The sequence below is a fragment of the Phascolarctos cinereus genome, unplaced genomic scaffold (genome assembly GCF_003287225.1).
Source record: "Phascolarctos cinereus isolate Bilbo 61053 unplaced genomic scaffold, phaCin_HiC Scaffold_726;HRSCAF=1367, whole genome shotgun sequence".
NCBI classification, from domain to species: domain Eukaryota; kingdom Metazoa; phylum Chordata; class Mammalia; order Diprotodontia; family Phascolarctidae; genus Phascolarctos; species Phascolarctos cinereus.
The window spans coordinates 24960852-24975641 of record NW_027556098.1 but is presented as its reverse complement, the minus strand read 5'-3'; the positions used below and the strand labels follow the sequence as shown (position 1 = coordinate 24975641).

The following is a 14790-nucleotide window of genomic DNA, read 5'->3' as shown; positions in this document are numbered from 1 at the left end:
AGACAAGAAAGACAGGAAGGGACTAGGGTATGAAGAATTTTGAATGTCAAACACATACTCTGGCCTAATTCTCCCAACCCGTCCTTTAACTCTGGCAGGTTGGGACCCCAAAACAAAACAGCCTCTTCTCTCTTTGGGTTCCTAGGCATTCCAAGGCAATGGCAGGGCTGGTTTTCTAGTTCTATAACTCACAAGTTTTCTCCCATGATTATCAGTTGATATCGATTAGCTAGTCAGATAATACTTTTAGAAACAGGTATTTACTAAGGAGGTATTGTTATAACAGTTGGCACAAAATGTCCCATAGACTGGAGGCAAACTCTCTGATAAATACATATAGAGTCCAGGAGAAAGTGGGCTCATGCTTAAAGCATACGGGGCAAGGGTAGGGAAACTCACTGTTCCTGGAAAGTCCCTTTGCTGGAATTCCTTTCTCCCTTTTGTGGGCCCTCAAAAGTTCCTTAAGTGTGGTATTGCCTTCTGCTGAGGTCCTTGTCGAGTCCTTAAGATGCCTTTCCTCAGGCTGTCTAATAATTGGTCCTTGGCACCTGATGCAGACATTGCCAACCAGTCACCGTCTTTCCTAGGGATGCCAATGAGAAGTTCAAATCCTCGAATCCTCTGAGGTTCACAAAGTCATCATCTGGTCAAGGGGAAGGGAAGAGACAGAAGCTCTACTCATCACTACCCCTAAAAGCTCACAAATTGATACCTCTCAGAGGAATGGCTGGAACTGCTTTTCTCCTCTAAGTTGCCAGATACTCAAATCCTTGGTTTCAAATTGACTTGATAAAAGACCCACAGGAGATAAACAAGCGTCTTTAGGTAATATCACCTGTGGGGCATCGTGTCATTTCATCTAATGGCTTTCAAGGGCTGCTCACACTTTTTATAATGCTCTTGATGGGGAGGAAGAGTGATAAGGGGTGTCTTTCTGTAATAAAGATTTTCTTACTTGGTTAAGGTAGTTACTTTAAGTGGGGTGGAGTGGGGTGACTGATTCAATTAATCCCCATCAATACTACTTACAGTAGTAGTATTCTTATTACACTCTATCCACATGTTCTTTATTTATGCAGTTGAAATAAACTCCTTGAGGGCAGGGACTGTTTCATTTCTGTCTTTGTATTCACAATACCTATCACTTAATAAGTACTTTAAAATGCTTGTTGAATTGAACTGAATTAGCCCAATCTTGCTAGGGATGAAATATTCACTAGCAAAAAAATCAATATCCAATAAGCATTTATTAAGCAATACTATATGCCTGGTACTGTGTGAAGTGCTGGGGATACAATTAAAAAGAATGACAGTTCTCGACTTCAAGGAGCTTATAATCTAAAGAGGGAGATAACATACAAAAGGAGACTGAAAGTGTAACACCAGCATGTACCTGGCATGGATATATTACATTCCACGGGGTTGAAACCAGGCAGGACAGCAGATGCAAAATTAAGTGAACAAAAACAGAGCAGAAATACTAAGAAACTCTTGGGAAAATGTTGAATAGTCAGATCCTCAGTAGGATTTCTCTATTTAGTGTTCCATTTTGTAATGTTGTATGACCCTGGGACAGATGAATAAAAAACTATTACCCCAAATTTGAGTACGTTTTGTTTGTGTATAAACAATGGACTTGATTATCTCATATATGTACCCTTCACAAGTTCTGGAGATCCTTCTCCCAACTTTGCTTGCATTGTCCCTGAACTTGAGGCCAGCTACTACCGCCCTTAAGGTTCTAGGGACAAGTCTAAGGAATTATCCTGTATCAAGTCTCCATTCCAGTGTCAACGTCAATCACTAGTCTCATAGCACCCATATCCTGCAGTGATTAGCATCTAGGTTTCATTAAACCACTAAACATCAATTAGCTTTTGCAAAGGGATATTTACTGATAATATGTAGCAAGAACAGACATACAAACCATTCTCCCCAACACCAGGGGATAGATCCTTGCTATTTTGCTTTGTTCCCTAGGGAGAGTAGTCTCAAGCATAGAGTAGTAGCCAAACACATTTGCCCCATCAAATTCACTTCCAAATGGATGGACAAAGTTGCTCCAGAAAATGGAATTGTGGTTGTTGGTTTAATTTGCTGCTTGGGTTGGTTCCTTCAGGGCCTCATTAGCACTGTCTCTGGACCTTTGGTTCTCTGACCTTTTGAACCTTCCATGTTTCCCCCTGGTTTGTTTCACCTAATAGTAGGAAAGAATAGAAACAACAGAGACAAAACAATTACAGGACCATATACTATCGGTGGTGGTGGGCCCTTGGGGAGATAAAGAGAGCCCAATGCTCCCTCCGTACATGGAGGCTTGTAGCATTCCTTACTTTTGTACCAGAAGGCAATCAGAAAACAGAGGAACCAATTCATCTGGTTAATGCAGCATGGGAAACAATACCTGTGTACACTCTGAAGTGTATGTGGAGATTACTGGGTTTATTAGCCAGTATCCTTCCTTTTTCCCCTTACATAATTAAATGCCTGTGAGATTAAGTACATTAGGGGGCTGGGGCTGGGGTGGGGAACCATTGCTTAGAATGGACTGTGGATATTTCTGGCACTTTCATCCTCTAAACAACCCAGGAGGTAAAGTCTGACAACCTTGGGCTCTTGAGTATTTTGGAATATTATTTAAGGTCTCATTTTCCTAACTGTGTTATGCTTTGATGAATAGTAGAATTAGGTATGATCATTGTGCTTTCTCTGTAGTTAGATTTACCATCCCTCTCTCTTTCCCCTTCCTCATTTCTCCCCAATTCATGACATGAAACCTTGACAATCTGTTGAAGGGCACACTGCCCTTGACTATGTTGTAACCTTAGGCCAGAGACACAGATGCCTTTCTGCGCTCTAACTTTCTGTCCAGGAGGTTGGAAGGAGGGGGAAAGGTGCCCTGAGATTGAGAGAACTATGTCTTTCCTTCCTTTTCTCTTCCACTCCCTCCCTTCTAGAGACGGGAAATTGTAAATGTAGATCAGGTAGGAAGAGGCAGGTCTAGAGTGGGGAAGGACAGAGGTGAGGTATACCTGCTGTGCCATGAACAGTGCCAGGTGAGATAGAACCCGATCGACCTCACTGCTTCTGATGGGGTGCTTGGGTGCTTGTGCTTGTACTTGGACCCCAATTTCTCCCTAGTCTCAGAAACACTGTCTCTGACAACCACTCCCCAGCCCAAGGACACTGTGCCTAGCAGTTACTCATGTGTGGGCCCTAGCATGACCCTTATCTCTCTCCCTGGTGCAGCTACACAAAGCTGGGCTGCTCAGGCCCCAGCCCTCAGATCATGTTTCTGGAAGCCTCCCATTCCTTAGTAAGTTCCTGTCTTGTGAGAAAGCTTTCCCTTGTTGCAGAGCATTCTCTCATCAAGACAGAGGGAGGGGGTGCCTCGCCCAGCCCAAGGAGTTTTGTACTTGGCTGGCCCAATGACTCTTCCTCCTGCCAGACTCCAAAGATTCATACCTCTGTCATCTCCCTCCCTGACCGGTATACTCCCTGTACTTTCTCATCCATAGCTCCCAAAGACACTGGACCTTTAGATACCTCATCAGTGTCCCTGGCATTCCTTTCCCATGCCCTTTTCCATATAAACCCTAGCTCCATCCTCAGTTTCTCGCTGGTTCCTTAAGAATCCTTGCCCTCTGAAAAGCCTAACAATAAATCTTTGCCACCTTGACTTGAAGAATGCTTGAATCTGTGAATTCATTCCAGACGACTCGGCCTGTACTCTGGTCTTTGAGGGGTCTCAATATCTCAGACAGCAACACTTCTTCCTCCAGCCTGTAAGGGCTTAGGGAGGAAATCTCTGCAAATTCTAAAAGCTTGTCATGGTTTCTTTTTCATCTTCCTTTTTTACTGGCTAGGAGGAAAGTTGTAGGGAAAAGATAGGCAATCAAGCTATAATGATTCCTGCAGTTTTCTGAATGCCTTAGTTCCCTTAACTATAAAATGGGGATAATAATTTGCATGTTTTTCTGCTAATTATTTCAATAAATCAAATCACTTGGCCATCACAAAAGTCGTGTTAAACCCTATGAATAGGGATTCTGAAAGAAGGAATGAAACCTCAGAATGAGGACTAGAAGAGCAAAAATTAGAAGATTTTGTATATTTTTGGAATTTGGGGGACACATTCCAAATCAGTCATCTAGACCTCTATAGAACCTGGGGTTCTGCTGTGGCCTCATAAATCTCATCTTCAGCTAAGGAAAGAGAGCCACAGCTGCAGAGGGAGCACATAGGTTGTCTGAGCACCATCTGGTGGCCAAATATTATACTACACTCTTAACTGGTTAATTCATCACAGGACCACACTCTGCTCTAATATATGTACGTATACATATACAAATATACATATATATGTATGTGTGTATTATATAAGATTATAAACATATGAATAGTTTGCCAAGTGTCAGGAAATAATACTTTTTAATGTGACACCCTATGGAGTCCAAGGTCTTGAATCATTACTGAAAGCACAAAAGCAAACCTAATACTGCATTTCTCAAAATAATATGAACACAGTGCTATAGTGTTAGACTCCAAAACTTGGCAAGGGACATCAAATTAAGACATTACCACAAATAGGGTATTAATTAATAATACTGAGGTGTAGAAATAGCATTTTAATTTTCACCAAACTTAAAGAAACTCTCCAAAGTCAACATCCAGGGAAGTGGGTTTCCTCCAAGATACCACATTCTCTATCAGTCCCCACTGCTGTGCACACCAGCCCTTTGGCTGCCAATCATAGGTTCCCTTGGCAAGGGTGGTGGTGGTGGCAACACAGGCCAGACTTGGGGAATGGGTCACTTTCTCTCTAAAAGTAACTGGAATTTGAATTCAGCCTCTTTAGAGATAAAACCCAGTGCAATGCAGTAGCAAGTGTGTCAAAGTGGAAGTTAGAAGACCTGGGTTTACTTAGCTGCTCTGTCATTTCTCACTTTTGTGATCTTGGGAAAGATACATGGCCTCTCTGGGCCTTTGCTTCCTTATCTATAAAATGAAAGGGTTATACTTCAGGACCTTTTTGAGCTCTAACTCTATAATCTAATTATGTCTCTAATTGTTCATATGCCATGCCAGAAAGAATTTGGGAATGCTAAGGCATTAAGACCTATGACTTAAATTTCATTTGGGGCTGATCCTTTTAGGATCTCTTTTCATTAAGGTCCAGGATTTCCAAAAGCCAATTGTAGCATATTTCTCGTTGTAAATTGATAACTAGTTGTATTTAAATTAGATGACTTTGAGTGACTTGTTGAAATAATAACAGATAATAACTTCCTCGATGAAAAGGGAAAGGGAAGTGAGGTAGAGTTTGGAAGTAGCAGAATTATTATCCTATGGAGTTTTCTTAAAATATCTCATTAATCCACACTAAGACAGTGAAAGTCTAGCAATTCTTCACTTATCATGTGATTAAAATTTTTATATGGGGCGTCCCAAAAGTCTTAGTGCAGTTTTAGGCTTTAAAAAAAAGCTTTTAAGTTTTATAGATAAATTTAATCCAGAGTAATTTTTCCCTCCCAGATAAAACATCAAAATGTTGCATAGCAGAGAAATGAGAAAGATCCAACCCAAAGTAGAGCTTTGAAAACTCTGGAGGTAAGTGAAAATGATGTTCTTGATTCTATTCAAATTTTCTCAGTAAAATCTCTTCCAAATTTAATGCAGTTTTATTAGAATAGAGTTTCTATAGTTTAGAGGATTCTCTGTGGGTCATATGTAGAGCCTCCGGGCCTGAAAAATGGGTAGTCAAAAGTTTAGGAACTAAAAGATAAGGAGCAGGATGGTAAGACCCATTCTGAAATGAATAAAGTGTAAACCATGATTAGCTGGAACGAATGAAGAACTGGGATCTCATGATATTTTAAAGAAACAATGGACATGAAGGGGGAAACAGCATCATTAAATTTTAAAAGATTAATTTTAGAGAGGCTGCATGGTGAGTGTGTATGTGTGTGTGTATCAGATTTCTTCGGGGGCCATCATTCCCATACCTTAGGTATTTCAGCAACTGGCTTCTTTACCTAGCTGCATCTTTAAGGTGCGCTGCCCATGGCACCCTTCTCCTGGAGTCTGCTTTATCTCTTAATTCATGCCTCTGGGTGGAGGGCTGCACCCTTTCCCATGTAAATGAATCCACATTGGATAGTCCCACGCACTTGTTCAGGCAACCTCATCCCCTATTGTTTTTGCTCTAGGTTAAAGGACTCCTAGTTATAGTTCAGCCAAAGGGTTGCAACAATTTCCAGTTTATGCTAAGTCTATTGATGACGAAGTCCAAATACTGCTGTGTACCTTATTCGTATGGGCCAATGATCTCCATCTTCCTCCATGCACCATCTTCTAAGGTTTAGAACAATTTCTACAAAACTAAAAGTTCCCAAACTTGTCATGTTGGGCCATTCAAGAGATTAGCATTTCCTCACTATTTTTGTCCATGAATAATGGAGTATCAGATCTTGTTTTCTGGGGTTAAATTTTGAGGGTAAATGAAATATGGTTATATCAGAACAGGAGTTTAGACACTTAGAATCATAGATCCAGAACTGGAAGGGACCTTAGAGATAATATAGCTCAACCCCATCATTTTACATATAGGGAACTATGTGATACCCTGAGAAAGGACTTGCCCAAGATCATACAGGTGCTGAACAACAGAGATGGAATTCCAGCCTAGGTCTTTTGACTCTAAATTCAGCGTGCTTCGGCAGCTAAGTGGCTCAGTGGACACAGCACAGGACCTGAAATCAGGAAAACCTGAGTTCAAAGCTGAACTCAGACACTTACTACCAGTGTGGCCCTGGGCAAGTACCTTAACCTCTGCCTGCCTTAGTTTCCTCAACTGCAAAATGGGGATAATAATAGCCTCTACCTCCCAAGATTGTAGTGAGGATCAAGCAAGATAATATTTGTAAGGCCTGGAACATAGTAAGTGCTTAATAAATACTTATTTCCTTGCTTTTTCCCTGCCATCACACTGACTGTCTCATTTCAATTTTACCAAAGTCATATTTTTCTTCTTTGTCTCATTTATTCATTGGAAAATTAAATAATATGTTTTTAAATATCCTGAAGAAATGCTTTGAAGATTTACTAATGAAAATGGCACGAAACACCTTGGAAATACATAGAAAGCCTGATTTTTCCTGAAGTCAAGATCTTTCCCTGATAGTAAGATATTACAAGGGATTGAAATAATATAATTTTAGAACTGGGAAGAGAATTTAGAGATGATTTAGTATGATGTCTTTATCATGTAGTAGACACGAGGCTCAGGGAGTTTAATAATTTGTCCAATGCCACAGAGCAAACCTTTACCAGTTCAATAGATCACTGAGTTACCATAAAATAGATTCCTGCAGTCAGTAAATTTTTCACTAGTGATTTTCTAAAACCCTTTAATTACAATGTAACAATAAACAAACTCAAACATTCCAGTATACAAAGTACGAAAAATATGATTGCATGTGAAATCATGAACATGTTGCATACATAGTTTATTTTTTTTAAAGTATGTTAAATAAGATAAGATAATAACTGTGGTGAGAGGAAGGGAATGGTAGGTGGATGGTCAGATTGCTCTACTGATAACCTAGCTATGTCAAAAGAAAGCAAATAATAGTATTAGGCAAACCCCTGTGGAGAAGTTTTTTGGGGGGATTGTATGGAAGTTGCATAGGACTGGCAGGCTTGCATTGGCTGTGTTAGAAGGAACACTGGAATCAATAAAATGGAAGATCCATTTGAATAAGTAAGATAGTAACAAAGTTAGCTTACTTGTGCCCTCTTTTGAACATTTTTTTTTATTTTAACGATATTCTTTGCTTCCTGTTTATCTTTATCATTACCCACTAACTCATTCTGCCCTCACCTAGTAAATTGATAGAACTAATAATAATGCACTAACTCAGTGCCCAACTCATCAATAGCGAAGGATTTGGGTAAAGGTCAAAATTTGTCTCTAGTTCATATTTATAATAATGGTTAATATTTATAAAATAATATTTGAAAATTTTAAATCGTCAGCATTGCCGTGATTGTGGGAAGGAAAATGGGAGAATGCTTTGAGTATAAGATAAGAGCTTGCAAAATGAAAAAAAACTTCTATGAATTTTAGAACCAACATGAATCTGTGGTGCCTTTGGAAGTTTAGGAATACAAGACTGTATGTAGCCTATGGAGCTAACCATTCACCATTCAGATCTCTACAGGGATTCTGGTTTAACTGAGAAACAAGAGCTTTCAGGGTCCTCTACATTGTCAGATATGACTTCTTGTCACAGTACCACCACACAAACGGCCAGGATTAGCTCTTTCATACAGGCTGAAATTTAGAATGGGTAAAACGTTGCAAGGTGATAAAGAAGTGTAGAATATTTCCCTTGGGCATAGGTGTCTGTAAATTCAACCAGGGAGAACATTGTTGATAGAATTTTTTTTAAGTTCTAAATTTTAATGTTTAAGCAAATATGATATTATTCAAAGAAAAGAAAGTAAGTGAAACCAGAGCCTGGGCTCTGTGAGGGCAGGGACTGGTCAGTTTTTGTTATTATATTTCTGTTTCTTAGAGCAGTGCTAGCCACAGAGTTGAGGCTTAATACATGTCTGCTAAATGAATGGATTGCCTTCAATTTATATAGAGCATACTGTTTTATGAAGCACTTGGTCTCATTCAATCCTCACATCCCAGTGAGGTAGGCAGAGCAGGCATTATCCCCATTTTCTGGATGAGGATGTCATGACCAGCTAAAGTCACAAGTTGGGGGCCAGGACTGGAATCCAGGTCTCCTCATTTCATCCTGGTTCTCTTTCTTTCTTTCTTTCTTTCTTTCTTTCTTTCTTTCTTTCTTTCTTTCTTTCTTTCTTTCTTTCTTTCTTTCTTTCTTTCTTCCTTTCTTTCGGCAATTGGGGTTATGTGACTTGCCCAGGATCACACAGCTAGTAAGTTTCAACTGTTTGATCTGAGGCCAGATTTGAACTCAGGTCCTTCTGACTTCAGGGCCAGTGCTCTATCCACTGTGCCAGCTAAGCTGCCCCATTCTGGTTCTTTTTCTACTGCATCAAAGGAAAAGGCTACAGCAATTTTTCAGTCGATTCTGTACCAGCTTCTTTGAAGTGAGATATAAAATATGTATATTCTAGATGCATGGAATACATACATCCATACATGATGCCTATGTATCTATATACATAAAATAGAAAGACAGAGCTATATAGTCAAATATATATCTGTACAGATATAGATATATCAATATTGATACAGATATATGTTTATATAGATCTGTCTTTTTATTTGTTTGCCTATGTCCTGCATTGTGGTAGTAGATATACTGTACATTGTTGAAAGCAGAGCCTGCAGAACACCTGCATTTCTCAGTCACCTTGTAGTATAAATGAACTCTGGACTCTTTTGCAGGGTAGGGCTTCCATTCAGCCAAATTATCTGACACAAGGTATATTTTCTTCAAGGGTCAATTCTGGCCAAACAAGCAGGCCTTCCACAGCTGGCTGACCATGAAACCCCATCTGCTTAATCTCCACCCCCCCCCCGCCTTCACTCTTCTCTTTCCCCTCCATGGTTCTAAAGTTGTTTAAACTTGTCTTTTTGCTCTCCACACTGGGTCTTCTGCATGAACACCCAAAGCTAACAGAATGAATGCCTGCTGTGGATAATAACACACGGTCAACAACAGTATTTCAAATAAAGTACCAGGATGCAAAATGGAAGGCCTTTTCTTCTGGCCCCAGGGCCACTCTACAGCAGATCTGGCCATAGCAAGGTTTGTTCAATTGTGTTTTGTGTTGCAGAACAGGTGACATTTATTTTACACAATTTTTTGCTGGTTGGGTGGGTATGCTTCCCCTTCTCCTCACCACCTCCTCCCCCAAGCACATACACACACCTGGCATGCTTTTTATTTGCACAGCCCCCATAGGGTCATGCAATTTTTCTTCTGCGACTTGCAATCCGGGTGAAGGCTTCTTTTGCTGAGACATTTGGTAAAATGCTATCCTGCTAAACAAAGCCATCAGTATAGTATCTTGGATATCAAAACATTTTGCTCTCCTCTCATCCTCCAAGGTTTAAACTGGGAATTCTAGCAGCAGGGGCAAGTTCACTGACCCTGATCTCGGTTGCCTTGCTGATCCTGGACAACCCACAGATCTTAGGTCCTTAGGTTTGGCAAGGTGACAAAGGGTGATTCACCTCGGTCAGTCCCAATGCAGTTATGGCAGAAGGATAGAGAGAGAGATGCTGTAGGTAGAAGGTTGTGCCCCTATAACTAAGTAAGGAAGGGAGGTTGGTCTTAGCTTAGAATGAGCAGCATCACCTTTGATATTGGTTCCCTGGGCCAGAGACCCAGTTGTCCTGGCCTAATTGTGACTCTGTTTCCACAAACTCTTTCCTCAACCCCCATAGGTATTTTCATGTTCTATTGGTATAAGGTCAAGAGCAACAGAACATTCTCCTGCACTGATAATCCCAACCATATGTCACGCAAAATGGATTGACATTGGCACATCTCAATTTATTAGCACCCTTATGTGATAGCTAATGCTTATAAAAATTCAAAAACTTCAGATAAAGGGTAGGCTGTAGAGCAGAAGAAAGGCTGCAGTCTAGCCATAAAACAGACCATTAACAGCCTCAGAACTTCTAAAACAATCATGTCATTTTACAGATGAGGAAACTCTTTTGGCGGATAGGGTCCCCATTCAGACAAATGACTTAACACAAGGTATACTCTCTGGGAGAGTCAATTCTGGACAAACAAGCAGGATGTCCATAGTTGCCTCATCATGAGTGTGCATCTTGTGACTTCTCCAGAGTTATATAGTAAGTCAGTGTTATGTCTGGGACTAGAATCCAGGTTTTTCTGACTACCAGTTCAATGTCCCCTGCCTCCCAGTATTATAGTTCTCTGATCCCAACTTCAGCCCATTCCCTTCCCTCTCTTTCCTGCTGTGGAAAAATCTTTGGGTTAGGGGAAAGTCTGTGAGTTTACTCACTAAGAGTTCTATATACAAATGAAATCACAGGTCTACTTCCTCCCCTTCGCCATTTCCCCCTTCTCTTTTTACGCCCTTTAGCTTGTGATACCATTTTAGCAGAGCTGGGTCTTGTACCTGGTATATTCCTAACTCTCTAGAGCTTTGCAAGCAGAGAGTGGACCAATTCCTTTGCTTCACTTACCTATAGACTATCACCCTTTTTTTTTCCACTTTTCATTGCCCGCCCTAACCACATTAACTTTCAGTGAGGTTGGCTTCGTTCATCTCTACATTATTATTTAGCTAAATGTTACAAGTTGGCAACTCTCAGAAAGAGAAAGACTTAGGTGTAGAGAGACATATGTCAGGAAACTTAAACCACAGCAAGGGGCCCAGTAGCACACAAAAGGTCTGATTTTACCATTGGGCATATGAGGCTGAGAATTGTCAGGTCTAGTGACAATTGGCTGCTCGAAGGGCAACTTTGTTAATGCTGCTCCGATGCAGTTAGAATGATGTGCCTGACACCACACTGTATACTTGGAGATTCTACTTAGCACGTAGTTTTGTCTTGTTTTCTCAAAGAGGATGTATCACACACAAAACAAGAAACTTTCAAACCACGTCCTTCCATGGCCGCAGAAATTAACCACAGCAAAGATAATCTGGTCTTGTGGATCATCTTGTCAACTGCTGGTGAACACTCGACATTGATGGCTCGTGGCTTGGAACACAGGACTGCTTGTGTGGTGGTTTGGTCTTTAGGGATGAATGGGCCTCACTCAGAAAAATGCCAACTCATCCATATCCCCTGTGCCACAGTGGCTTAGTTAGTCTTTTTTTACCAGGAAACATTCCCAAATGACAAATGTCAAGGAAAAAACTGGCCACGTGAGCATATAAAGTCATGATCATAGCTTTAGAGCTAGAAGGATCTCAGAGGTCATGTAGTCCAATGCCCTCATGCCTAGCACAGGGCCAGGAGGGGAGGATATATCTGATGTGTCAAGGTCTATGAGTACAGTCCTGCTGAAGGAGAATTTGTAGTTGAGACAGAGGTAGCTGAGTCTGTGTGAAAGGCTGTGGGGAAGGAAGAAATCTTCCCTCCCTCTCCAGGTTCAGAAGTATTTAATTTCTGACTTTTACCCAGAGAACCAGCCTGATTATTTCTCACTGTTTTGCTTTGCTTTTCCTCTTTTTTCTTTTCAGAAATCCATCCCTTTGAAGCCCACAGGGTATTCTGTGCCTGATGTAACAGGAAGCATTCCCACGTTAGCTCAAGTTTTAGCCACCTCTCCAAGAAAGGAGCTCTACTCCCTCCAGCAACAAGAGAGGAAACCTCAAGCTTTTTTCAAACCTGAAAAAGATGGGCTTTTTACCTAAATTCCTTCACACTCACCTCTCACGGGCATCAACTTTGCCTTCTGGCTCACATACCACCATTAAAACAAGCTCTCCTGCCTTTCCAAACAGGCCCGGCTGCCTCCAGCAGACCCTTCCCCCTGTCCACTTGACATCGACCGGCCTGACAGTGTCCTGGCAGAGAATAAACTTTCCCTTCTGGCCTCTGAGCTATCACTGAAGAGTGAATTTTTACCTAGGAACCTCCTTAATTTCTGATGAAACTCTTTGGAGGCAAAATAGTAAATGAAAGGATCCAAGCAGTTGTTGAGGCAGCTGAGACAGAGGGTAAGCTTATAGATGTGGTAGTAGCTCTTGTTGAAATATAGGCGACTGACCATGTGCACTAGGAGTATGAAGTTGTTAGGAGCAAAACAAGTGACAAAGGCAAGGAGGACAATGCCGGCGAGACAGATGGACCGAGTTTTCTGCCCATTCCCATACCTTCCGGAAGTCCGGATCAACTCAAGGATGGTGGCGGTGTAGCAGGCCACAGTCACAATGAAGGGAATAAGGAAGAGAAAAATAAACAAGGTGAAGAGGAAGATGGCCCACATTGCAAGGCTGGGCAGCATGTTCCACTTGAGGACGTCAAAGCAGGTGATGATTCCCAGGGCTTTTACTTCATAGGTCAGGTCTGTGATAGCCAAGGGGGAAAGGGCAAGTAATAAAAGGAGCCATATGCCTACACAAGCCAGAACTGCATATCTCTTCCTTCTCCACCTGGTAGAGGTCAAGGGGTATACAACCCCCAGGAACCGCTCTACACTGATGCAGGTCATGGTCAGTATGGAAGAGTACATGTTGGTGTAGAAGACGACTGTCACCAGGTTACAGAGGAACTTCCCAAAGAGCCAGTCATTGTTGTTTAGGTGATAGAAGATCTGAAAAGGGAGCGCCACAGCCAACATGAGGTCGGTGATGCAAAGGTTGATCATGAAAATGACAGAAGGTGATTTGGGTTTGGTTTGACATAGCACCCAGAGGGAAAAGAGATTCCCAGGGATGCTGATGAGGGCCACCAGTGAGTACACAATAGGGAGGGCCACAGCGATGGTTGGGTTCTCAAGCATCAGCAATGTTTCATTATCGGGCTGGGATATGTTGCTAATCATAATTCACAAGACTGTTGACCTTTCAACACCAGAGGGATCATATCCTGAATATTCAGTTGAAAGTCTGAAAGGAAAAAAACCAAACAAACCAAATAATCAGGAACACATTGAAAGAATGCATAGTGAATTTGATCCTGATTTATTTTAATTTTAAAATAGCATTTATGCAGCACTTTACCATTTGTAGAGAACTTTGTATTATCTCACTCTATCCTCACAACAACCCTAGGAAGTAGGTGTTATTATTATCCTCATTTTACACATGAAGAAACTGAGGTAGACAGAAGGTAGATTTGAATTCAGGTCTTTCTAACTCCAGTTCTAGATCTTTATCCATTGTTTTCATAGCTATTAATTCAAGATTATCTTTGTTAATGTCTTTATGTGTAAAAAATAAAATATATATGATTACAAAGGAAAACAATTATGTTGTAATTAAAAAAAAAGTTTGTGGACTCCTGGATAGGTTAAGTACCTTTGCTCTAAAATGACATAGAATAAGTGCATTGACAAAAGGAGTTTCTTATGCTAATGATATAATATCTTTTATTTTGTGGGGAGAAAAAAGTAATCAACACCATTACTAGGCCTGTGACTGACTTAAACCTTTACAAAAGTAGTATGAAGTAATAGTAGTGCTACTAGTACTGCTACAGATGACTAGGAGTAGTGAAGTAGTGTATGAAGTACTTCCTTACTTTCCTGTATCTCCTTCCCATTTATAAATAATCCTTGTTACCCAATCCACAAGTTCCTAGACTTCCCCACTGCTGTCCTTCATGAAGACTGCTCTCCTCAATAGTATCCCATGCATTGGATATAAATCCTGTTCCTAAGGAGCTTGCAATCTGTTTAGAGAGAACAATGCACATGAAAAGCTTAACTAGCAATATTAGACAATATTCAGAAATAGATATTTGAGTTAGTATTTGAAGCAGGATTTAGTTAAAGAGAGAGCACACTCCACATAGGAAGAAGAAGAATCTGCTGGGATTTTAAAAATAGTATTTGCCCCCCAGTTATATGTCAAGACAATTTGTGGCCTTTTTTTTTTTTTTGGTGAGGCAATCGGGGTTAAGTGATTTGCCCAGAGTCACACAGCTAGTGAGTGTTATGTGTCTGAGGCCGGATTTGAACTCAGGTCCTCCTGACTCCAGGGCCGATGCTCTATCCACTGCATCACCTAGCTGCCCCCAAAAGCTTTTTAATTTAATACAATCAAAATTATCTATTTTACATTTCATAATGCTCTCTATCTCTTGTTTGGTCA

The 14790-nt window shown here is 40.8% G+C and overlaps 1 protein-coding gene across 11 annotated transcripts in view; it reads right to left on the bottom strand.

Annotated features, from left to right (window-relative positions):
* Window positions 1-1870: 1870 nt before the first annotated feature.
* The window catches only part of P2RY8 (P2Y receptor family member 8), an 85265-nt gene continuing 72345 nt past the window's right edge, over window positions 1871-14790 (bottom strand). For 10 of the 11 annotated variants that reach the window (XM_078146295.1, XM_078146294.1, XM_078146293.1 and 7 more), the window contains one exon: window positions 7393-13584. In XM_078146295.1, the coding sequence (XP_078002421.1) occupies window positions 12447-13520 (1074 nt within the window). In that variant the 5' untranslated portion in view covers window positions 13521-13584 and the 3' untranslated portion in view covers window positions 7393-12446. Of the gene's footprint in view, window positions 2198-7392; window positions 13585-14790 lie in introns of those variants that run through there. The other variant, XM_020992896.2, reaches the window with a different exon arrangement.